This window comes from Paroedura picta, chromosome 11, assembly GCF_049243985.1.
Source record: "Paroedura picta isolate Pp20150507F chromosome 11, Ppicta_v3.0, whole genome shotgun sequence".
Lineage (NCBI taxonomy): Eukaryota > Metazoa > Chordata > Lepidosauria > Squamata > Gekkonidae > Paroedura > Paroedura picta.
The window spans coordinates 40,010,028-40,036,786 of NC_135379.1; the positions used below are offsets into that span (position 1 = coordinate 40,010,028).

Consider the following 26,759-nt stretch of genomic DNA (forward strand, 5'->3'; position numbering starts at 1 on the left):
CTCTACCCAAAGGAATCTCAAATTGGCTTACAGTGGCCTTCCCTTTCCTGTCCCCACAACAGACACCCTGTGAGGTGGGTGAGGCTGAGAGAGCCCTGCTATTACTGCTCAGTCAGAGTAGATTTATCAGTACTATGGCAAGCCCAAGGTCACCCAGCTGGCTGTGGGGGAGCTTGCCAGATTAGAAGTCTGCACTCCTAACCACTACACCAAGCTGGCACCAAGACCTTCTGACTCCTTGATTATCATCTGTGCTATGCACTGTAATGTATATGCCTTGTGGCAACATATAACAAGATAACAATTTCAATTAAATACGTGCAATATTTCACACATGTGCAATATTTCACACATTATTTGCACCATTTCATGGTTTTCCTGGGCCCATTCTGCACATACAAGATAATGCACTTTCAATGTGCTTTGGCAGCTGGATTTTTCTGTGCAGAACAGGATAATCTACTTCTAAAGTGCATTGAAAGTGCATTATCTATTGTGAGCAGAATAGGGCCAGGACTGTGTACCATGCGAATACAATTGATCTCCAGGCTCCTGAATACAGTTTCCCTGGAGAAAATGATGACTTTGGAAGGCATGATACCCCACTGAAGTCCCTCCCCTCCCTTCCCCCTGCCCTCCTCAGGCTCCACCTCCCAAATTCTATATATATTTCCCAACCAGAGCGGCTAACCTTACAAATGAAACACTGAACCATGAAGCCATCCCCAGCTCATTCTGAACTGCACATGACGCTTTCAAAAAATAAAAATAAAAATAAAAATAAAAATAAAAATAAAAATAAAAATAAAAATAAAAATAAAAATAAAAATAAAAATAAAAATAAAAATAAAAATAAAAATAAAAATAAAAATAAAAATAAAAATAAAAATAAAAATAAAAATAAAAATAAAAATAAAAATAAAAATAAAAATAAAAATAAAAATTATTATTATTATTATTATTATTATTATGTGATTTATTCCCCACCACTCCTGAAGCCAGCTCGTGGCAGGTTACAATGGTCTATAATAAAAAAACCAGATAAAACCCCATTAAAAACAGGACATCCAACAACAACAACAACAACAACAACAACAAACACAGATGACAAAACTTAACCTGACCCTCCTAACGATATCTAATCATGTGGGCTAGGAGGGGGGCATTGATGTTACATGGCCCAGTGCTAGAAAACAATAGCACTAGCACTCAAAAGGGCACCTAGAGGGTACCCAAAGGGCCAGGGCCAGCGAGAACAACAGAGAGAAAAGAGAGTAAGACATTTTCCAGCTTTCTTTTCTTTTTTAAGGAAGAAACAAGCACAGATCTCAGCATGGATTTTAAAAGATAATTTTGGGACAGAATTTCTATTTATCATTTCAGTTTTAATGATTCAATCACTGAAAATAGCAATAAGCACAACCATCCCAGCACAGCATGAAAAAGGAGGAGGGGTTTTACTACTTTGGGCTTTGAGTAATTAAGCAGAATAGATTGCTCTCCAGCAGTGTTCAGAAATTCTAGGCTCCGTTAATTTCAAAGTAACCAATGCCTCTTTGATTCCAATATTTAATGACTAATGCTAGATGTTTGCTATTGATGGACATTCTTTTCCATTAAAAGGCAGAAAAGAAGCTGGTCTGCAAAGGGCATGCATTTACTACGTCAAACGTATCTGGAGAGGCAGCATACAAATTTTCTACACAAGTCCAAACATTAGGCACTTCTGTTGCCTAAATCTCCAGTTTGTTTGTTTTCCTCCTTTATTAAGATCCAGGGTTATTATGAAAGGATTTAGATTCTATTCAGGGTGACTTTTATGTATTTGTACTAGTATCCAGAAATGTACTTAATTCATCCCTGAGGTTATTTTTTCCTGGCTGAATCTGCATAGAACTTCAAAAAAAATCAAAATTTATTTTAATACTGTGGCCAGATAAGCACTGTGGCCAGATAAAACAGATAGCAAGAAAAAAACATTTCACAGCAGAAAATTGCATAATTAGAGAGCCAATACAAAAATTAAAATATATAAAATTGTATAATTGATAGGTACATTATAAAAAATGCATAGTAATATTCCTCTAAAATATCTTTACTTAAGCTTAAGATGTCTTTCCTGTGTGCTAAGCACATGAGAACAAAATTTGGCAACCTGCTTAATAATATGGCCCCTACTATTCCACAGGAGGAATTTAACTTTTTCTTTGTTTGAGCTGTTGGAGGAATCCCTGAGTAATGGGAGGATGAATTTATTTTTTACAAAGTTGAAGGTAGGGCACCTTAAGAAGACGTTTTTGATTGACTCTATCTCCTTGGAATTACAGGGGCAGAGTCTTTCAGCTACTGGGGTTTTCTTGAAGCGGCCCACCAGCATGGCAGAAGGCAACACAGAGCATGTACCTAGTGTGAATGTTTCCACACAGGAGAAATAGTCTGCTGAGGATTGAATATATCTGGAACACAGTGTAGTACCTCAGTGGTCCCCAACCTGCGGGCTGCGGCCCGGTGCCGGGCCGCGAAGGCCATGGCGCCGGGCCGCGGCTCCCTCTCCCTGCCCACCCTGCAGTAAAAAACTTCCAAGGCCGCAACCTTGCGGCCTGGGAAGCTTCTTACTGCAGGAGGGCGGGGAGAGGGAATCAGGGCCCGATGCGTGGGTGCGGCCCGATGCGTGGGCGTGGCCCGCGCGGGCCACGGGCGCGGCCCGATGCCCTGCCGGTCCCCAGCCTCAGAAAGGTTGGGGACCACTGTTGTACCTTACCTAGGGGAGTGAGAAAGATCAGTTTGACGCTCTGTGTCCCCAATCCCTTGTTTCACTACAATTTTTGCCTGATCGTAACCTAACCTAAGTAGTGAAAGTGAGGAAAAGCCTAATTTTATAATTTCCCTCTCGGTGGCCAACAGCCACTGGGATTTAAAATTGTCACAGAGGATTGGAGGAAGTAAACCAGCTGTGGCCCAGTGTGCCTTTAACCATAGAGAGATGGATGAAGTTACTGCTTTAGCTTTGAATTTTGGAAACCCTGTCTCTAGACGTATTCATGAGTTCGAAACACAGTTTGGAACCTGAAGTAACGCTCTAAGAAATTTTGTTTGGACTCGCTCAAGTGGGGTAAAGCAAGAGGTTGGTGGCCCTAAAAAGGTCCTGTTAACCATTTGAGCAATTGTCTTAGATTGGAAGAGTTTGAGTGCCGCTGGAACAAAATAGGCTCCATTGGAGCGATGGAATTTGAGTATATTGAGGGCACTTCTCTCCCCTATGTTCACAAGATGTCTACAGTGTTCATGCCTTGATCCTGAAGCCTGAAAAGAAACTCCCAGGTATTTGAAGGGCTTCATCTGTTCTAACCTCTTTCCAGCTAAGCGCCAGGTCCTACCTCTGGGGTGACATGGAACTTTTATTCCAATCCCAGGTCGATTCAGTTCCTGCCGTCTACACTGAATGCGATCTTCATTTTGTTTTGGGGTGATTTAAATTTTCCCTCTGCAACAAACATGATTGATCTAGAGTGACCCTCCCTTTCCGCCGCATATCCTATAACCCTTGATATTTGAAAAATCGGCATGAGTAAAGGTGCAGCTCTTTGCTTGTCCTGAACTAACTTGCTGCCTTGAGCCTTGAATGCTATAGAAAAGCCCTGACTGGCCAGGGCATCAGTTCAATTGCTTCCTGGTTCCCAGGTTGCAAGGCTTCCCTTAAAGGGGAAGCCCTAACTTCTCTCAGCAGAAGCTCCAGAAGCCCTAACTTCTCTCAGCGGAGATTTTCCTCTTGGATTTATTTCCCCTCCTCTGCTGTCTCAAATCCTCCCCCACCCCCCATTCAAGAAAAGAAAGAGGCTCCTGCTGTGTTTTGCTCCCCCTCCCCTTCTGAGGTCTCTAATCATGTGCAGAACACTTTTCTGTTTTAATAGGGAGGGAGGGGATAGAGGAAGACCTGAGTTCAAATCAGTCTGAATTCAGCAGGATCCACAATGGAATAAACAAAGTAAATGCAGAATCAGCCCCTCTTCTCAAGATGGCTTAATTCTGAAATATAAAGATGGCCTAGTTATAGAATGATTGAGTTCAGTGGCAACTTTAAAACCAACAAAATTTCATGTCCATGCACACTTCTTAATGGCGAGCCATCTGATTCTATCTGGAGAATGGTTACTGGGAACTATAGAATGAACTATGAAGGGCTGGGGGAGGAAGCATTTCTTTTTGACTAGGTTCTTGACAAAAAGGCATTTTCTATTTCCTGCTCAGACAGTCTTAATGCACAGATAGGTAGGCTACAGCTTACCAGATACATGTGGCCCATCAGATTTTTTCATCTAGCTCTTAAGTTGCATTTTCTAACAATTTTGTGAGGAACCCCAGTGAAATAGGCAATTATTGGCTACACAGTGCTTAAGAACTGATCGGGAATAGGATCCATCAATGTGGGACCGTGGGTGATCATTTATATCAGAGTTTCTCAACCTGGGGGTATGGACCCCTTTGGGGGTCGAATGACCCTTTCACATGGGTTGCATCAGGGCAAGCAGCTTGGCTGGGGGCATGGTCACCATGCACATAACAACCTTGCGGAAAGATCAAGATAGAACATTTGTCTGTCTGGAGCAGTGGAAAAGAGCGAGATCGGCATGGTGGGACAGAACTGTACTGAGAAACCCCGCAAAAAAACCCCAAAAAACAATTTATATACAATCACGAACAATGGATCTTCATGCCATTGGTCAGTTTCGGATTAATTTCTGTGACAGAACACTTGCATAATTTTATGATTGGGGGTCAACACAACAAGAGGAACTGTACTAAAGGGTCACGGCATTAGGAAGGTTGAGAACCACTAATCTATATCTAATGCAGGATTCACAGGATAAGAACAACTAACAATAGCTTCTTAAATATTCTCCTTAGCTGACAACAGCAGTAAAGAAGATGCACCCTGCTTTTATACTCTTGTGCTAACTTTTTTATTTGATTCTTTTTGCCAGTGTCCAGAGAGTGTCAGGTTAAGAAATAACATTTGGAAGCCCACTCTTGTTTCCATGGTCTATCTAGGCACACGAAGTCCAGTATGACTCATAGTTGTTTACATGCCCATGTCTTGTAACCTCTTCAGCATGTCAAGAGAATGCGTTGTGGTTGCATTTATGAAACGCAGTGGGGCTCTGTCAGCGAGCCGAAGGAAAGCTTCTGTCAGGCAGAAACTCATGAAAAAGAAAAGCCACCCAAGTGAAGAGCGCAAGCCTGTTGTCTCAGACTGCCCTAATCCTGCCACGGGTAGTAGATACTCATCAGTGCCCTTCACCTTCAAACTGCCATCTTTCCGAATCAAGAGTCCTTGGAGATACAGAGTAGTGAGTTGTTTCGCAGATATGGTGCTTCTTTGATAGCTCCTCTCCTGAGCAAACCCAGTTATTAGGACTAATAGTCCCCACTTACACACTCCTTTCATCTTCAAAGGGTTTATTAACTTAATTAACCCAAATCATATAGCGGTTAAAAACAACAATTTTCATGATATAAAAACACACGAGCCTGTTCCCCTCAGGAACTGGCAGAAATTTCAGTACGGTCCATCACCAGAGGTAGCAGAAATTCTGTGTCATCACTTTTCTTCCTTTGGAGATACATTCCCTTCTTCATAAATATAATCTGAGATGGGGACATATAAAAGAAGGATGGCTGTTTGTCGTTACAAGTCCCACCATTAACAACAGTGAAGGTTGCCAGCCTCCAGATGACACCTGGAGATCTCTTGCTGTTCCAATTGATCTCTAGACTTCCAAATTCAGCACCCCTAGAGGAAACAGCACCTTCAAAGCATGGTCTGTCTGGCACTATATCCTACTAAAGTTCCTTTCTGCCCTGAAACCCCACCATCTCCAGTCTCCACCCCAAAATCACCAGTTATTTCTTAACCCAGAGCTGGCACATTTTGAAAGGCAGAGGTCCACAAATTTGGGGTTGATTTACAAACTAGTCATAATGTGTGGCTATCCACCCACAAGCAGTACATGACATCGGAGACCTTTTATAACAGTCTATGCTTTGGAGCAGGCAGAAGCAGTGATTTTTCCCCCTGCCTGTACCATATTTCTGTACAGGATGAGAGAACCATTCTTTTATATTCTGACTTACAAGCAGTAGTGCTGATCTTTCTAGCAGGCAGAAGCAACACAAAACCAAAGCTATGAAAGGACCATTCCTCCCTTCTCCAGAGTTGAAGAGAGGGTAGGAGACCATTCCTCCCTTCTCCAGAGTTGAAGAGAAGGTAGGAGACCATTCCTCCCTTCTCCAGAATTGAAGAGAGGGTAGGATGGGGGTTTCTCATATTGGACTACGCAAGGGCCCAGTTCAGAGTCCCATGGAAGATTTATAGAATTCTGAAAGAAAGGCAGAACTAGATGTAGCAATCTACCGCATTCACTCCAATATGAAAGTAAACAACATTGTGAAGTGAGATACTACAGCACATTAAATGTGATAACATCTTGCCATCCATTTTCAGAACTACATTAGGTGAGTGGAAGCCATGTTTGGTGGCAACCTTACACGTTACACCTAATTGCAGTTGAATCCAAGAAATGAAATGTGACCTATATGGATACTGCTGCTTGGTGATGACTTTGAGTGCCAGTACAAGATGCACAGTTTCTGAGTTCTTTTTTGAAACTGGTACGCAGTTGAGAAGCCCCATTTTCCATATGGCACCAGGGGATTCCCTGCTATGTTCTCGGCCACTGTGAAAAATGGGGAAGACTCACAAGAACTCATAATATGAAGAGACGTGTGGAGTGTAAAGAATGCTAACCCTGGCATTGAAAGTTGTGATTGTTACCAACATGTGAGTGTGTGTGCATGTTCTCCCCTGTACAAAGTTGGTTGCAACTCCATCACATTTTTCACAAGGCTGTGATTTTTATGGGGGAGGAATCATTTGGCAGCTCTAGAGAGATTTTTCAATCTTTTGCCACTAAATTGAAAAAAAGAGAGGGTATTTTCACCTGTGCCCTAGCATAGCTGCATAGTTATGCAAATTCATTGCCCTTTCTTACAGATTAGCATTGTTTTCTGTTTGTGATTTTTAAATTTGATTTTGCACCCTGGTCATGATATTGGCAATTTTTAAAAGCCTGTCATATGCTGATTTCACTCTGTCCTCCAAGTGGATTGATCCCAAGCGATTCCTGAGTTCAAGGGTTTGCAGAAGTTCCATGTGGTTCAGCTACGATTTTAACGTTAGGCTTCCAGAGACTGTCAAAATGTCTCTTCCCCCACTTTGTACACTAAAGCAGCGGCCCCCAAACTTTGTAATGCTGGGGGCTGACTGTAGGGGTGGGGGAGGAGACAGCAGCCTGGGTGCTGCGCATACATAGCAACTCCATGCAAACGCTCATGTGCAGAGCTGCTGCGCATGCATATGTGTGGCCGCTGGGGGCGCAAATGTGCATGCACAGCAGCTCCGTGCATGCGCATTTGCGCCCGCCAGCATGCCAGCGGCCACACCACCCTCTCCTCCCTACCCTGCAGCAAGCTTTTCGCTGCAGGGTGGGGGGGATAGGGTGGCGCAGCCACCAGTGGCGGCCTGGTGCTGAGGCTTTCGTGGACCAGTACCAGGCCGCGGCCTGAGGGTTGATGACCCCCGCACTAAAGCATTAAAGGGAAAAAAAATATCTACAAAGTTTTGGGCTTCCCATCCCAGTGTCTCTCTCTGTTTACATCTCATGTCAGTTTCACTCCATGCTGATAGTCCCCTCCCTCTTTATTTTGTTTGCATGCAGCACTAAAATCCTGTTATATATTTTTGCACTGGGGGTGCTGCTGTTTGCCTCCTCTCCAATCTCTCTTCCAAGTCAATACCAACAGGAAACTAAACCTCGTGCAGCTCCTTTTAAACTTGCCTCATCATTAATTTTTTTTAATTCTGTGATCCAAGATTATTGCTAGTCTCATATCCCTAGACTCATGCCATGTGTCAAAAAACTTAATATATTTAAAATAAGGGGAAAATGGAGTTTGTACATCAATGAAAGGAGGAAGATGGGGAAGGCTCAGAGTGGGTGTAACAACCTTGATGTGGGTGGGAGAGTGACCTTCGAAGGGTGGCAAAGAGATGGGGGGGAATCCAAAGGAAGCTGTATGCTTTTGAATTACCTTTGACTTAGAAGCAAAACAAAGGGAGAAATTGGCAGAAAAATACTCTCAGGAAACACAGGGAAACAGTGACCAGAAAGTGAACTGAGAATTGAAGGGAGGAAAATCAATACAGAATGACAAAGAAAGCCTGATGGACATGTGCAGTGAAAGGGTGAGAAAATACTCATGCATAATAAGCCTCTGTCTGAGTAGATGTTAAATTAGGCATATAGAGAGCCCCAAGATATTTTGGCACATGACAAATGGCACTCTCGTGCACCTTCCATGACTGATCATTAATTATCTGTTCACTGCATTCAAAATGAACTAATGAAAAAGCCCTCTCAGTGTGCTTTAAGATATTGTGGAACTGCGGAAAACAGAAAGTGTAAGTATCTTCAAACTGTCTAAGCACAACTACCTCGGAGGCTCTCAGAGAATCAAGTGGTAGGCTGAACCCAGCAGGTTGTTGTATTGTTTGAATTCACTTGTAATGGGACCTTACACAAGTTCATCAAGTTGTCACCTTGCCCAAGAAGCGAACACTGAAGACAGGCTAACAGTTACTAATATGTGAAGTACAGAGCAATGCTGTCTCCAAAGTTGTCACAATATGACCTTCTTAAATGCTGTGGGGTCCATGCTCTCCATGGATAGGGAACCAAACCACTTTACCATTCAGTTGGCCAGTCTCTCCTGGATGTTTGTATTAGCCAGAAAGAGGAAAGTTCAAATCCAAGATTAAAAAAAAATTATCAATATCTAACAGAAGCTATGGTACTATTTAGGATTCTAATTGTATCATCCATGGTGGTTACATGAAACTTCCATTTCCTGCTTGTGGGCTTTGCAGAGGTTCCTGGCTGGGCAGACGGACCTTTAGTCTGGTCCATCTGAGTTTTTATTTGTAAATGAGGCATCACAGATTCACAATCCAGAAGAGACACAATGCAGAACATCTGAGCTAACAGTATAATTGGAAAAACCGTTACACTGCTCCAAGGCCATTGTTGACTTCAATGAACCTAGAAGGGTCCAACTCTGCTTAGGTCTCTGCTCAAAATCCTTTAAACCATTTAAGTTTGTTAATTCTTACTATGTCATCTGCTCAAAAGGCCAAATAACAGCAAGGAATAGGATTCTGAAGCTGACCTCTAATTCCTCTTAAGGGTCAAGGTAGTGTCCAGTCAAGCATTTTTTAAAATTCACCTGGTCTGAAGATCAATCTTTTCGCATGAGGAGGAGAGAGATAGAGTAGAACAGCCAGAATGAGGTAATATTGTTCCTATCAGCTTGCTGCTTTTAGCTATCAGTTTTCCACAGCAGTGTCTTTGCAAAACTTATTGGAACATGCAGGAACCTTATTTTTACTTGGTTTAAGTAGTGTTACACTAAGAAACCTTTACAATATTAGGCACTATCATTAGGGAAGCATACTGTTGAGTGAATATTAATTTAAAGAAGCAATAAATAAATTGGCAAGATGGTGCGTTTCCGTTAAAGGAAAAGTGCAGCGTTTTTTGTTTTGTATGGTAGATTCAGTCTTCAATTTTGTAGTTTTTTAAAGCATGCAATAAATGCAGAATTTCTTGTTGCATCGTTTAAACAGATCCCTGACCTTCAGCCTGCGATCCTGGTCTCCACTGCACAGAGAGTTTACGGACACCTTAAAGGACTTCCAGGCTGGGTTTAAATTATTCATCACCACCTAAGAATGAAAGAGCAGAAACAAATACCAAAAAATATGGACATTTAGGTATGTCAAAAAGAAAACATAAAGTCATAAACATGACTTGCAATTAATCAGGCTGATTTTTTTTTTAAGGCAAGGTAGCATTTAGAAATAACTAGATAGAGCATAGGCATATTGATTCATATGAAAATTCTAAAACAATAACCATGTAACACCTTTGTATTAGGATCAACCAAAACATCATAGCAGAAGAAGAAGAAGAAGAAGAAGAAGAAGAAGAAGAAGAAGAAGAAGAAGAAGAAGAGTTGGTTCTTATATGCTGCTTTTCTCTACCCAAAGGAGGCTCAAAGCGGCTTACAGTTGCCTTCCCTTTCCTCTCCCCACAACAGACCCTGTGGGGTGGGTGAGGCTGAGAGAGCCCTGATATTCCTGCTCAGTCAGAACAGTTTTATCATTGCTGTGGCGAGTCCAAAGTCACCCAGTTGGCTGCATGTGGGGGAGTGCAGAATCAAACCCGGCGTGCCAGATTAGAAAATCGTTTACAATAGAAACTGTTTGAAATTTTCATTTTATGCTTTGCAATTTTATGCCAATAAAGGTACTCTGAAATATACAAAAGGGGGAGGGGGCTGAAAAGATAGTTCAGGTCATAGTAGGAAAGCTCTTAGTGCAAGGGTGGCCAAACTATGGCTCTTCAGATGTCCATGGTGCTGGCAGGGGCTCAAGGGAATTGTGGTTCATGGACATCTCGAGAGTCGCAGTTTGGCCACCCATGCCTTAGTCTGTGGTTTGGATTATAGGATGTCTTGAAGACTGAACTGAATTGCGTGATAAAAGGTACAAAATGGATTTCGGGATACGCCAAGAAGTACTGAGCCAAAGGGAGAAGGAATGGCAATAGTTAGGTACAGTATGTTTTGTTTGTATTTTTTTGTGGCTGCATGTTCAGTCAGTTGATTTAATGTAATTAAGTTGGCTTAACATAGTATGGAGGACACCACTCGATAGGCTATGGCTTTGATATCTGAGAATTTATTTTGCAATCAGGCTCCTTTCCAAACCTCAGTGGAGCCAGTGATTGATTTTCTTTGCCTTAAAACTGGGTCAGTCAAAACAAAAAAAGAGCACAATGCAAAATGGGCAAATAGAGGCGACTGTTTATTGAAGATAGTGAGAGCGAGTAAATCTGAAATGACAATACGGGTGCAGAAGACACGTTTACTTTATTGGCACATTTAGTAGTAACAAGAACTAAGGCCATTGTGCTCCTTATTAGGTGGGTACACAGATCAAAGCAGATGTTGACTGAACGACCAGAACCACACTGGAGAGGCAGATCACACGAGAACAGGAGGAGCAGATTTCCCCTGTTCCATTCTTTTATCTTTATGTGCTCTGCTCCACTTTTCCTTAATTCCATTTTAATTAGGAGAATTTGTAAAGTTAATTCTGGAAATGGGGCACACGTAGTTTGCCATAGATTCTCTCTCCTTTAATTCGTTTCTGTCTTCCCCTCCTTTGCACTACTGACGTGGGCTGAGAAAACAAACTAGACCAGAAATGGTGCAACTCTGAAAATATGGGAGAAACCCGAATTAGGAGAAGAGTCAGAAGTATCCCTTAATGGGAAGTTCTCTACTCTGCTGCATCTCAGGGAAGTGCAGACTTGGGAATCTCCTACATGGTCTAGCCCTGCTGCAAGATTTCAAGTCACCTGAACATCGCTGGAGGTATGGAGGAATGGTAACCAAGCTGCTTTGGTAACATGAGAACTGAAACTGTAGCCTCTTCAGAAGCATGACCGAATTACTGAATGAAGAGCAAGCCTGTCCTACCATGTCCATACACAGTGAACAGTGCAGAGGTCGTCTAAGGGTTGCCAACTGACCTTGAGAAAAATATCCTGTACTTTTAATAGAGGCAATATGCAAAAATAGGTGACAGAATAATAATATAACTGCATCAAGGCTATTAAACAGACATTACTTTTTTCCTCTAGGGAGTTGGCAATTGAGCATATTTATAACTGGACAGTCCCCCATGTGCTCACAAATACCTCAAGAAGCAGGAATCTCATTGCATGATGGTGCTGGGCAGTGTACAGATGTATGCATGCATGTGGGAGCTTGCTCGGACATTGAGCTGAACGTGCAGACATTCAGGACTGGGTGAGCAGGTGTGACTTTACTCCCTTCAGTGACTACATGGACAAACATCTGAAGAGGGTTCACATGTGAGCAAGCAGGAGGTCCTCAGTTGCCAGAGAGACTGAAAGAAGGCACAGATCCTACAACAGATCATCCCTAAATATTTCTGTAAGCTTAGTGTAAACTAAGATTAGTGCTCCTCTTGAGCTAGCTTAAGGAAGCCAGGATTTCTTACACCAGCTTGTTGTAGTGGTTAGAGCATGGACTTCTAATCTGGCAAGGTGGGTTTGATTCCGTGTTCCTTCACATGCAGCCAGCTGGGTGACCTTGGGCTTGCCACAGCACTGATAAAGCTGTTCTGACCGAGCAGTAATATCAGGGCTCTCTCAGCCTCACCCACCCCACAGAGTGCCTGTTGGGGGAGAGGAAAGGGAAGGCAATTGTAAGCCGCTTTGAGACTTCTTCTGGTAAAGAAAAGAAGCATATAAGAACCAACTCTTCTTCTTCTTCTAATAAGTTATGCAAGGACAAATGTTTCTCTGATGAGGAGATAATATATAGATATAATATGTGACCTAAAGTTGTTATTGTTGTTATTGTTGGTTCTTCTGGAGAACTGAATAAGACTGGAGACACGCTGTATAGTGGCCTATCAATGGCCTTCTCTCTATTTTAAGTCTAGACACACACCTCCAACCATGAGTACTTGTGCAGGCACATTTGGGTTGTCTTGAGTGCCTACTAAAAATAATGACTTCAAAGCATTGTTGGTACCGTAATACCAAGTGACAATAAGATAAACACAGGACAGTCTCGGATAACTCAGAGCAAGGGGGGGGGGAAAGACCCGTCTTTATAGCATTAAACAATAATAGAAATAGTAGAAAATGGATTCTATCTGGAAAACCGTTCTGGCTGATGTTATTGGAATGAAAAACTTTTATTCTATTTTTTTCTTCAGAGGCTGGGAGGTGGTTTATCTAAAATGGCACAAATTGACTATTCCTCTCAGAATCAGTGTCTTCCAAATTCATATTGTTTGTTCCCTCCTAGGTGTATGTTTTATGGGGTTGGCAGGTCCCTCCTGATGTCTAGTGGGGGACAGGAAGTGTCAAGTTGCCAGCTGTAGGTTGGGAAAAACTGGTGATTTGGGGATGGAGCCCAGGGAGGCCAGGAAGCTCAGTGGAGTACAGCGCCATAGAGTCCATCCACCAAAGCAGCCATTTTCTCCAAGGGGAACTGATCTCTGTTGTCTGGAGATGAGCTATAATTCCAGGAGATCCCCAAGTCCCACATGGAGGCTGGCAACTGCATTCCTAATGTTTTACCGAGGAAAGAATCCTGGACACATGCCCAATTTTCTAAAAAGCAGTTAAAAAGGAGTACAGCTATTCCTACAGCCAGGTTTTGCTGTAACTTAATTCCTGAACAATAAAGGTAAGCTAATTGCCTTAGATCAGATCCTGACATCATGGCTTAAGCAATCTACCTTCTGCCCTTCTTAATATTGAAGCATCAAGCCTAATGAAGAATTTTGGTGAGCTCAAAAGCTTGACCATGTTTTGTGTCAATTTGCTTGGTCCTAGTAAAGGTGTTACATAGATTTCAATCTTGCTTTTGGAATTTGGATGAACCAATATGGATCCATAACTCCCCCTCTATTCTGCAAGGCTTCTTGCTCTTCCACTGCATGGGGTAAAAGAACATACTTTTGGAGGTGAAATCTTCTAGACCAATGAAATATTTTTAAATGGGTATCTTTTATCTGCTTGGAAAAGTGATACATTTACTCTTCATAGCATCTGGGGTACTGCTCCAATAATAAAATCCAAACATAGAAATTGTCCCTGTCTTTTCCAGTAAGGTTATTTATGAAGATTCCCACCCCTCAAGACTCTTCCTTGTTGAGAAAAAATTGACCCATTTGGTTTAGTACACACCTCAGTCCTGTGGACCAATTGCTGCGTTGCATCATCATTCATTCGGAAGATTTCCAGAAACGGATCTGATTTGCTGAAGAAATCCTGAAATAAAAATGTGAGGATCTTTATTTTCAAGCCCTATTGATTTTTTATTTTTCCTTACTAGTTGTAGGCTATAATGTTGTACCACTCTGTCAAACTTCCACCTGACACTACCTAATGACCAGATTGTGCCTAGTTGTGTTCCCTCCAATAATTATGAAACATTTTTGAAGATCCTGTCAAAACTAGCAGAAATTTAAAACAAATAAATGAGCAAATGCTCCCTTTTTGAGGAGAGCTACACTAGAATAGAGCCTCTTGTGCCACAGTGTGGTAAGGCAGCCCACATGCTGTCTGAAGCTCTGACCATGAGGCTGGGAGTTCGATCCCAGCAGCCGGCTCAAGGTTGACTCAGCCTTCCATCCTCCCAAGGTTGGTAAAATGAGTACCCAGCTTGCTGGGGGGTAAATGGTAATGACTGGGGAAGGCACTGGCAAACCACCCTGTATTGAGTCTGCCATGAAAATGCTAGAGGGCGTCACCCCAAGGGTCAAACATGACTCGGTGCTTGCACAGGGGATACCTTTACCTTTTACCTTATATCTGACATATCTATCTTTTTGGCTGGTTTGCCTCTTGCTTGTGTGGAAGCAGGCAGTCAATATTATGGTCTTTTTGGGTAGGGGATTTTATTTCCATATATAAGCAATAAACATTTCTTATAATTGATGGTGGTTACCAAAAGGTGACTAGTTAAGTGTTACATCTTAGCCTTCATATTCAAAGGGCAGCTTAATGCCAGTAAAAACTGATTTCCTCTCAATTATATAAATGATACCTTGCATCCCCTAATTATTAATTACTGATGAAGGCAGTTGACTGCCAAATGGACCTGTGTTACTGTTTCTTTGACAGCCGTTGACAGGGAGAACATAAAAGCAGGGCATTCATACCAGGAGCACCCACTGTGTCAAAATGAATAGCTTAGAAATCATCACTCCTTTATAATGAAAGAATGAATTAGTAAACGAGAGAATCACCCAAACAATCGCAGTCTTTTTCTTTTAGAAAATGTAGCTGGTTTAAATCAAGATCCTCTAAATTCCAAGCTTTATTAGGCTATTTTCAGTGTTCCTGTTTGGAAAGTCTCTACGAAGCTTGCTGGGGAGTAAAACGGTAATGATTGGGGAAGGCACTGGCAAACCACCCCATATTGAGTCTGCCAAGATAACGCTAGAGCGTGTCACCCCAAGGGTCGGACATGACTCGGTGCTTGCACAGGGGATACCTTTACCTTTACACTCTAGAAAATTCATCAAATGTCAACTACCTTTTGTAATTAAATTGTAGTCCACAGACGTCTGGAGGGCCGCAGTTTGACTACCCTAATATAAACAAATACACTGAGCCATAATTAAGATGACAGAATATAGTTAGTCTGACCCTAGGCAAACTGAATGATAAGTTCAGCTTTGATAATTAAACTTTGCCACAGAAAAGGACAGATGCCTATGATAGATACTTCCCCCCCCCCAAAAAAAGCTCTAAAAATACATACTGTGAAGTGTAATTATTTCTCAAGCAATGTTAGAAGCCCAACTACCACCATTACTATTGCTTAGTAACAATCCACATACATTCTTGCCCAAGGAAACATTTTTCTGCTTGTTCCAATTCATAGCCAAAGATGGTCTCAAAACATTTACAACTAGCAAAATTGAATCTAATGGCATGTTCAGCATTGGTTTCATGACACCATAATGGGAGAAATTCTCTTTGGCGAAATAAACCACATTTTCAGGATACTTTCTTAACTGTGGGTTAGTAATAAAATGTATATATCCAGTGCACATTTTTTGCAGAATATTTGTTCTAATAATTTTTATTACAGAGCTAAATGAACAGAAATGCATGCTTACAGATATTATAAAATTAATAATATTTGTCCTTGAGAGATCCCAATTTAAAACCTGGCAAGTATTCTACAGTTCTCCACAGAGTTGGTGTCGCATCTTCCTTCCAGTACAGAAGGTCATCCTGTGAGGCAATTTGATCGCACGGCTTTTAAAAAAAGTGTATTTAAATTTAGCCTCTTCCACTTACCTCCAAGGAGTTAAATATAATGGGTAGGGTTTTTTTTTGCGGGGGGGGGGGGGGAGGGGTTAATAGAAGAAGCAGTTCTCCTCCCAATCAGGGATAATTCACCTTTTAGTTGAGACACTACCAAGGTCCTGGATATTTAGAGCAATTAAAGGTCCCCAACTTAGAGATGCTATTAACCTTTGTACCTTAGTCAAATTACACATTCATTACGCTTTGCCTACCTCAATATTCCTGGCAGTTTTAATTAGATTTGCTGTTACTAATCACATTCAGTCTATACTGGTATATGCTACACACATTCATAATTCCTCCCAAGAGAGTAGAACTCCCTCCGCCCAATGGTTTCACTTGCAAGAGCATACACAGGTTTGAGCATCAAAGCATATACCACTGAAGCCAGCATTCCTGCATTTCAAGACAGTCCCGTCTGGTTCCATAGGCTTCAGTGACTGGCCTGACCCTATTAGTACTTTAGATCCTAATCTGACACTCTGCTAAACTATGCCAGGTATTGATTGTGCAACTATTCTACTGGTTGAACAATACCGGCAAAAGTTGATGTATGGCTCTGCCTGCGGGAATGAATGAAAGGAAGCCATCAAGGTTTTCTCTGAAGGACACGCCATTATCAAAATGTTTAGTATCCGTGTTGCCAGTGGTGACTCTAGGTGACTCTAGGAAACCAAGGTCAACCAATGGCCAGTCATAAACACTTGCATTCAAGTGGTGGCTTGATTATAATTGCAGTCCTGATTATCTGCCTTCCACCTACTTGCAAAAACTGAGCATTCACCCCACTTTGATAGGTCAATTTTAAAGAAAATATTCCTACAGTACATTAAATAAGTACTTGCTATTGCCTACAGAGAGTCTATTAAGAGTAAGGTGGGCATGTATATAACTATGCTTCACAACCATATTCTGCACAATCATACCACTTCTGTGGTTACTTGAAGCCTAAATAATGTTTCAACAATGAAAAGGTAGAAGAAGAAGGAGTTGGTTCTCATGCTCAAAGCAGCTTACAATCTCCTTCCCTTTCCGCTCCCACAACAGACACCCTGCGAGGGAGGAGAGGCTGAGTGAGCCGATATTACTGCTCGGTCAGAACAGCTTTCTCGGTGTTGTGGCGAGCCCAAGGTCACCCAGCTGGCTGCATGTGGGGGAGGAGCGGGGAATCAAACCCGGCTTGCCAGATTAGAAGTTGGCACTCTTAACCACTACACCAAGCTGAGAAAGGCTGCTGTAAGCAGTTGTTTGGTAGTGGCTTGGCCGGAGAACTGTCCCTGTCCTTCATAAAAGTAATGACTACCACTTATTCCTACAAGAAAAGAAAAAGGGACTGTATCTGGGGTAACAGTTGCATTGAGGGCAAAATATTCTACATCCCTGACTCCATGTACCTGCTCTTGTTGGCTAGGGATTCCACAGTGGGGGGAGCATCCCATGTATACCTCTAACATCCAAGCAATTCTTCCTCCACTGCAACTTTGCAATGACAGGCCTTGCACTAGTCTTGAGCGGTCGTTAATAACAATGTCTCTAGACTGAAAAACATTTTCTTAGTCAGCAGCCACACTTTGGGTTGAATGGGCCAACAAATGTTGACAAGAAGACATGAAGGATGAAATCCTCTACTACACTTAGCTAGGAAAAACCTCGCCCAAACACCATCCACACACAAATGCAAATGAGGGTCCCCAAATTTATATTTTCGGATGTCAGCCTTAAATATTATGTCTTTGATGGATTTTTTTACAAAGCCAACATATCTGATTGGTGGCATTTTAAATACATGAGGTCTCAGCATAATTAAATTACCTTGGTCTTAATTGCATTCCATTGGGGTTTTTTGTCTAATTACTATGCAACTAGAGGAAATCCTAATTATGAGCATCAATCTGAGATCTCTGATATGTTTAATAACATCAGCATTCCAAGAAGAGCTGCAAAGTAGAGTTGTGTGCTTCGGCCGCCGAACTGGCCGTTCTAGCCTGTACTGGCGCTACCCCTCCCCCTACACTGCGGTGCTGGCTGCTTCAGGTTGGAACGGCCCCTTTGGCCGCTGAAGCGCACAACCCTACTGCAAAGAGAAAAGTCTCATTCAGTCACATTTGTCTGTATTCCTACATCTTTTGGGAAGGGTAACATCAAATTGCTAGATTACCTTGTCATCTAATTTCCGGGCGCTGAAGGAAAGTTCAACATAGTCATCGTTGCCAGACAATTCTTCAGCAATTACCTAAGTGGAAAGTCACATTTAGCGTTGATTAGAGGGAAAACACACATGCGCTGAACACAGGAAGCTGCCTCATCCTGAATCAACCTTGGTTCACGGAGATCAGAATTGTCTGCTCAGACTGACAGGAGCTCTCCATTGTCTCAAGTGGAGATCTTGCACATCACCCACTACCTGAGGCTTTCAGCTGGCAATACCAGGGATCGAACTTATTTTATTTATGTACGCATTTATTTATAGTTGAATTTGTATACTGCTGCTCCCAGCAAGCTGGCTCGCGGTGGTTCACTACAATACCATAAAACAATATCCATATAAAACCACATAATGCATTAAAAAAACCTAAAACATAAAATGATGGCACATAATTAAGATGCCTCCCCATGCATTGGGTCATTGGGATCGGTCCAAATAATATTCATAGTTGGCAATTATTCTTTTATTGTTTTATTTATATTTTGATTTTTATACCACTGCTCTTCCAGTGGTCTCGCAGCCATTCACACAAGATAAAACAGTAAAAAATACAATAAACCCCATAAAAACACCCCTTACAACAATAAAAAATAGACAACAGACGGTAAACGTACTAATTCGTACGAGAATTTCTCCCCACCCCCCACCCTGTTCAGCTGGAGGGTCAAGCCTTCTTCCACTAGGAGTGAGGAGCCAGTTAAAGAATAGAAATAACAGGCAACAGGGGGCCATCATCCAATCTAGTCCTGTGCACAGGAGCCAGGGGGCAGGGGAGACCAGATCTTATACCCCGTGATCCTCACCTGGGACATTCCACATTCAGATACTCTACCACTGAGACACAGACTTTGGCAAGCAGGAAAATTGCTTGCATTTCGAGCCTTGAATGGGCTGCAAACATGTAATTGCCAAAGTTGTGATTCAGTGTAGCAATGTACAACTTCGGTGTTACCGAGATCTACTCTGTTTTCCCGATAATGGACCAGAGAAGTGTCTTTTGGCCCAAACTGATTGCCTCATAAGTGAGAGCTAAATTTGTGCCATAATATATTTGGCATTCTTGAGCACTAAGGACTTCATGGATATGCAGAATACTTATTACTCAGGCACTTCATTCAATATCCTAGAAAAAATAAAGTATTACGGTTTCTAACATACAGCTTTAGAAACCTTTTTCTTACTGGCAAAATTGAGCATAATTCTTTTATCACACTCTGATTAAAACTGAGTAAGGTGATCTATGATGCAGGAAAAGCTAATGTTGACATTTAAATTACTGTTTCGGGTTCTTTGGCTAGATGATGCCAGCCAATCCCTCAGATTCGAGGACTACGTTTAAATAAGTTACAAATTTCTAAATACAAATGTTTATTCTGTTATAGTGTTGTGTTTTGTGCCTATATTATGTTACAAAAATAGTTAACAGTGCAAACTCGAACAGTATTATGCCTAAACGAGTTGAAGTCAATGGATTTAGAAGGGTATAACTCCTCTTAGAATTGCATTGTAAATAATTCCTCCAATAATCACAAACCAAGGAAAACAGCATGTTATTCTAGAATGGAAACATTAACAGTAATTTGAGCCAAGATCTATCTCAAGGGTAATGAATAGTTGAAAAGAAATACAGAATTTTAAAACCATAATTTAAAGGATGCAAAAACAGAGTGCTCTTGTCAATGTAAATTTTAGTAAAAACTTAAAAACAAAAGCAAAAATGGAATGTTTTTGTTCTTTGTGTTAGCACTGCCAGGTTGGGAGAAGGAGAAGACATGAAACTGAGCATCAATAAGGATGGGGATAAATCCACCTTAGAAGCATCCTAAACAGATTTAATTCCTGTACATCTGTAAAACACATCAACTGTTAATCTAGGGTTTGGACAGGACCCTAAGGTCTGCTGTACAGTGATGGTATCATCCCTGCTGTAGTCTTCTTTCTGTGAATGGTGCTCTCCTGCTGCCTGCCTTCATAGTAATTAATACGGGATGGAGGGTGAGGAGGCAGCCAAGACAACTCTGTTTATACTCTGAATGATACAACACGTTTCTGATATATTTTTGGTAAACAGAGAACCTTAGAAGGTCCTATTGTGTCACCTGTGCAAGCTCTTCTGACCTTATTTATCTATTTTATTTATTTATAAAGTGATTTATTGGCTGCCAGGCTGGCTCGTAGTGGCTTACAGTCATGATAAAATTACAAAAATCCCAATATTAAAACCCACTTTAAAATATTCTCTAAAATATACTCAGGGGACAATCAGTATGGTAAAAAAGAGTTTAGGCTCCAAATTCTGAAGGACTCGCTCCTCTCATGTATCACCTTCTCGACGCAGGAAGATATTATGTCCCATTTTTGTCTAACTTTCTTGGAGAGTCCACTAGAAGAAGCAAGAATGCTGGGACCCCACCTATTAAACCCCCTTCTGAAAGAGGATTACAGGGTCACCTTTGTCTTGAGTTCAAGGGAAATTGTGGTCTTCTAGTCCAGTGCTCCCAAACTATTTTCAGGCCAAGGACCGGGGAAGGGGAGAGGGAGCCCCGGGGACTGGGGGTGGGGGGAGAGGGAGAGCGGTGTTTACCGGTGGGCTCAAACACGCAGGCGTGGAGCTGCCGCACCTGCACGTTTGTGCCTGCACCTTCCCCCTGCAGTGCGGCACTGCTGCGCCTGCGTGTTTGCACCCATGCCTCCCCCCGGCTTGAGCGATTTGGCTGCCGAAGTGGCCGATTGCTCCCAGTGCAGCAAGTGGCACACCGCAGGGGGGAGGAGAAATGTGTGCCAGCACCCGTGCCTCCCTTCCCCCTGCCGCGGCCCGGTACCGAGGACTCCACGGCCCGCGACCCGGGCTGCAGCCCAGGGGTTGGGGAACACTGTGTCAATCCAGCAGAGAAGTGAGCCTCCAGGACCTGGAACTGTTCATCTCTAATCTACAGAGATCAACTCTCCTGGAGAAAACAGATGCTTTGGGGAGTGGGCTGTGTGGCACCAAACTCCACTGAGATTCCTGCCTCTTTAAACTAACTGGAATGTGAAAATTAAGTTTTATTTTATTGTAAAATTTATTATTGCACAAAGAGCTCTGAGAGCCCTAATCTGACCGATCAAGATGGTTAAAAATTATAATTACCATTATTATTATTATTATTATAAAATTGTATCTCTTTCCTTTTTATTGATTGATTGCAAGAATGTATTGATTGCAAGAATGTATGCGAAACTCTTGGAATCCCTACATTTCAAAAGAACAACACTGCTGAGAATTAGACGCTTTCCCCCCTTCAAGGCAAATAGGGAGGGAATAACATCTCAGATGGACTCACCGTTATGGACGATTTCCCTGCTGTGTTGCCATGTTTCAATAAAGACTTTGACAGCTTTCTCTGTGAAACAATCTGCACAAAATGAAAACAAAGAATGCAAGAAGACAAAGTCATTTCCAGGTTTTGCAGTAGAGTTTCTTTTCTTTAAGTTGGAGAAATTTATGCACATAGAATACCAGATAATTAACTGGAGCCGAGATAAACAATTCCACACCACATGATATTATAATCTGTTTCCAGAAAGGAGCATCACTGACTGAACTCAAAATAGATCTCTTTCCCTGGGCAGCGCCGATTGTTCCTGCCACTTCACAAGCTAACTGTTGATGCTGCTGGTTTCAAGGCATGGGAGAAAGACCCAAACCCTAAAGGTTCTACTTCCTGATAAGAGCATGTTTAACTCACCATGGGCACTTTACAAGCCGCAGTAAATGCATCTGACCAATTGCTTAAAAATGCCCTTCTGAAATATAAAGAGCCTTAAAAGTTCAGGTCCTTAATTATGGGCATGGCCAAGCCAAAAGAAGGCCATTTCAATTCAACAGGTTAAGACAGCAACTCCCATCAGGGCTACTTCTGTACAGTTACACTCAACATATCTTACTCCCAGGGAGATATTCTTAGGATTGCATTGCAATTTTATCCATGTAAACTCAGCTGTATTATACTGTAGTCTTGAGAGTTACATTCTTTGAAGACCATCCATTTCATTGAACTGAGAAGGGTAGAATGCTGTTTAGGATTGCACTGCACTGAACATATGCACATGGAAGTTTATTAAACAGCAATCATGACTCTACTATCCTATTTTATACATAGGTCCTATCAGGAAATTGGCACAGAACAACCACGTGGCATCATTCTGGACCAATCAGACAAACAGCCAGGGGCCAGAATACAATACACAGTCACCAGGTACAATGGGAGAAGAATTTTCTTCAAAGTCAAGAGGCTAGAGATGTTGCCCAGAGTTCTGAAAAGGGAACCAGGCCCATGGTGCTGACAGGGCTGGCTTCTGGGGAAGAAGCTGAAGTTATCACTACCAACAGAATCCCTGGTACCTCTAATTGTGGAAATCAGCCTATAGGAGAAAATACATTTGACCCAGACTTTGAATCACTGTTTCCTTTAGACTCTCAGCTTTTTCTTCTTGACAGAAGCCAGCTGTCTGGAGCCAGTGCTTCTAACAAGGCTGAAAAAGTGGATATAACCAGTCATTCTGCCAGCTGTAACAATTAACTGTCGTATTTACTTCCTAGAGAAAATATGACTGACACCTATTTTCTTTTCGGGTAGCTATGTAATAAATCAAAACATGTCAGGGCTCCTGTGACTAAAGAAAAGGAGTTCTGAAGAAGGAAAGTTGAAAAGCAAAGGTTTCTTATCGCCAAGTATTGTCATTACAAGTCAAAACAGAAAAAAAAGCTTGGTTTTGACAAAGGGAGACACTACTAATAAAACAACAACTGTGGCTTTCTACAGTTTGGGGTATTTTTTTTGCCAAAATAATAAAAAGCCCGTCAAATACACAGGTGGGTTGGGAAAAAATTATCCATATGTATCTGCAATAGCTGCTGATTCTGAACTTTGCAAATAGTTTGCTTCCACTGGACCTGAATAGTCCAGGCAAGCCTGATTCTGTCAGATCTTGGAAGCTAAGCAGGGCTGCAAACATGTAACCCGGGAGATGGGATGGAAGACCTCAAAGGAGTTGGGTGGTAGTTCCTCCTCCAAGGAATACTAGCAGGCATGACATGGAGGCAGGCAATAGCCAGTCACTTTAGACCATCCCTTGCCCAGCTGCCAGACAATCCTTGGATCTCCTGGCCACACTAAACATGCCATACGATACATAAAATAAATGTTTGCTTCCAACTGGTTGCATACTGTCTAAATTCAATGCACAGCTATCCTGATTTACCTGCCACAGCCCAAAATGCCCCTTATGCTGCTCCTTAGGGATGGGAGACTCCCAGAAGCAGCACCTGGGGGAGGGGAGTTGGAGGGTTGGCAGAGGAGGTGTCAAAAATCACATGATCTTTTCTAGGGGACACAGCCCCATACTCCTAGCTCCTACCTTGTGCTTTATTTCATGATTGGGAGCATCTGTTTCTCTCTCCATCATATCCTAGCAGAATGAAAGTTTAGGCTCCAGAGTCTATCACTAAAAAATACTCTCTCCCTCTAAAAAGATCAAAGATGCTCACTTCGTGTTTTTTAGTTTCAAAACAGCCCTGACATGGAAGCTAGGCTGAAAGACTGGTTTAGGGATAAGTGTAAATCCAGGGCTGTGTTCAGTGCTAACACAAACAACACAAACAGAGGTTTGTCCACGGTGGGCACAAACACAGCCTTTTGCCATCCTTGTACCCTGGATGTGATCTCCCCATTTCTTCTTTCTAATGAGTGGCACATGACTGAAGGAAATGCCAGCTTGGTCATCAAGCTCTGATTCACCATAAACTCAAGTTCAGAACCCGAGGTTTGGGGGATTTTTGGGGGGAGTCCATTGACTCCAGACTAGGGTTATGCGGAGCGGTCCCAATCCGGAGCACTCCAGCTACGGCTGAGGCCGTCTCAGACTGAGTCAGCCTCAGCTGAAGTTGCCTCGGCCTGCTTTGCCTTGGCTGAGGCAACCGAGGCGCTTCAGCCAAGGCACAGAAGAAGAAAGGTGGCACACCACGTTGATGTGCCGCAGAGGGTGGGGTGGGGGGCATCTGTGCTGCAGTTAAGTCCCCCGCTCCAAAACAGTTGCCTCAGTGCCGAGGCGAAGAAGCAGACCACTCCAGCACCGGCTTTTCCAACAGGGGGGGGGGTAGTTTGGACTGCTCAGAACCAGTTTGTCACTGCAGCAGGCCTGATCCAGTGCCAAGGGAGCTGCTTCAGGTTGAAGCACCCAACCCTACTACAGACCTGGAGTCAGATGTCATAACAAGCTCTCCAAACCAAAAAGACACCAATTGTTTCAAGAGATGTGGGGAGGGGAAAACCAAACCAACAATCATAGAATCAAAGAGTTGGAAGGGACTTCCTGGATCATCTAGTCCAACCCCCTGCAGTTTGCAGGGCACTCACAACCCTATCGCTCATCCACTGTATCCTGCCACCCTTTTGAACCTTCAAAGCCTCTCTTTGAGATGGCTATCCACTTTTCGAGCCTATCAAGATCATCCTGTATTCTGATTCTGTCTTCTCCCCTCCCAGTTTAGTATCTTCTGCAAATTTAATAAGTACCCCCTAAGCACTCACCCAAATGATTTATAAATGTGTTGAACAACACAGGCCCCTGGACAACTCCAGTTGTCACTCTTCTCCAAGAGGATGCTGAACCATTAACAAGTACCCTTTGGGTATGATCTGTGGGTAGGAAGCTGTGTTTATGGCTGTTCTAGACACACCCTCGGTTGAAATGACATATGAAAGATCCGTCCTCAGTCTCCTTTGTCCAAAACCAGCACTCTGGTTCTTTGCTCTCACTTTAATTGCATTATAATGTGAGCTTCGTAGAGACTTTCCAAACAGGAACACTGAAAATAGCCTAATAAAGCTTGGAATTTAGAGGATCTTGATTTAAACCAGCTACATTTTCTAAAAGAAAAAGACTGCGATTGTTTGGGTGATTCTCTCGTTTACTAATTCATTCTTTCATTATAAAGGAGTGATGATTTCTAAGCTATTCATTTTGACACAGTGGGTGCTCCTGGTATGAATGCCCTGCTTTTATGTTCTCCCTGTCAACGGCTGTCAAAGAAACAGTAACACAGGTCCATTTGGCAGTCAACTGCCTTCATCAGTAATTAATAATTAGGGGATGCAAGGTATCATTTATATAATTGAGAGGAAATCAGTTTTTACTGGCATTAAGCTGCCCTTTGAATATGAAGGCTAAGATGTAACACTTAACTAGTCACCTTTTGGTAACCACCATCAATTATAAGAAATGTTTATTGCTTATATATGGAAATAAAATCCCCTACCCAAAAAGACCATAATATTGACTGCCTGCTTCCACACAAGCAAGAGGCAAACCAGCCAAAAAGATAGATATGTCAGATATAAGGTAAAAGGTAAAGGTATCCCCTGTGCAAGCACCGAGTCATGTTTGACCCTTGGGGTGACGCCCTCTAGCATTTTCATGGCAGACTCAATACAGGGTGGTTTGCCAGTGCCTTCCCCAGTCATTACCATTTACCCCCCAGCAAGCTGGGTACTCATTTTACCGACCTTGGGAGGATGGAAGGCTGAGTCAACCTTGAGCCGGCTGCTGGGATTGAACTCCCAGCCTCATGGGCATAGCTTTCAGACGGCTGCCTTACCACTCTGCGCCACAAGAGGCTCTCTGCGCCACAAGAGGCTCTATGTCAGATATATAAGAACTCAAATGTCAGAAGTAAAGAGGTTAAGGGAGATGGTAGAACTCTAATATCTTTAAATGGGCCCTATCAGAATATCCAACTTTGACACCCATCTTGGTAGCATGCAGGAGAAAAAAAAATGGATCAAAACAGCATCTATCAGTTCCCTTACAAGACGGTTCTCAGACTTTGCTCAAGCAATTTGTATTAAGCTACAAAGCATTTGCCCGGCCTCGCAGATTTAATACACTCAAGACAAACCCAGGAAAATGTGGCAAGGGAGCCTCATCATTGTCCCAGGTCAGAAAATAATCAGAATATTTTCCATTCCACTGGCTTGAAGTCGGCCCCCACAAGCCAGGGAGAAGACCAAAAAGGAATCAGGAAGTTTCTGCTTCATAGCTAGCAGTGTATTCTCCCATGACCTGGAAACTTCTGTAGCTATGTGCATATCCAGAACACAACACTTAACGGAACTAAAAGTACTGACTATGTGCCCACCACACTCCCAACAAAAATGCTAAACTCATGTTGCAATTGGAGTCCTGACCAGTGATGGGAGGAAACCACAGATGAAGGATGCCAGGCACAAATTCGGCATCCACCCTTAGAATCCAATGTGGTGAAAACTTGCCCAGCACATCATAAGTGCATAATCAGTCATCCAGTTGCTTTCCTAGTGTAATGTTTCATATGCAATGCTTGGGCTTATTCTGACTGCTTGAATTTGCTGGTCCCTCCAGCCAAGATATTTATATTTTTTATTTCTGTTTTCGATATACCTAGGTCTTCAGCATTCCTGCCATGCTCCTAAAAATACCTCACTGCT

The 26,759-nt window shown here is 42.4% G+C and overlaps 1 protein-coding gene across 2 annotated transcripts in view; it reads right to left on the bottom strand.

Annotated features, from left to right (window-relative positions):
* The window catches only part of CPNE4 (copine 4), a 206,356-nt gene that overhangs the window by 66,359 nt on the left and 113,238 nt on the right, over positions 1–26,759 (bottom strand). For both annotated transcript variants that reach the window (XM_077303399.1, XM_077303400.1), the window contains exons 4-7: positions 21,576–21,647; positions 18,205–18,279; positions 13,911–13,994; positions 9,749–9,838 (exon numbers count right to left, since the gene is read on the bottom strand). In XM_077303399.1, the coding sequence (XP_077159514.1) occupies positions 9,749–9,838; positions 13,911–13,994; positions 18,205–18,279; positions 21,576–21,647 (321 nt within the window). The remainder of the gene's footprint in view (positions 1–9,748; positions 9,839–13,910; positions 13,995–18,204; positions 18,280–21,575; positions 21,648–26,759) is intronic.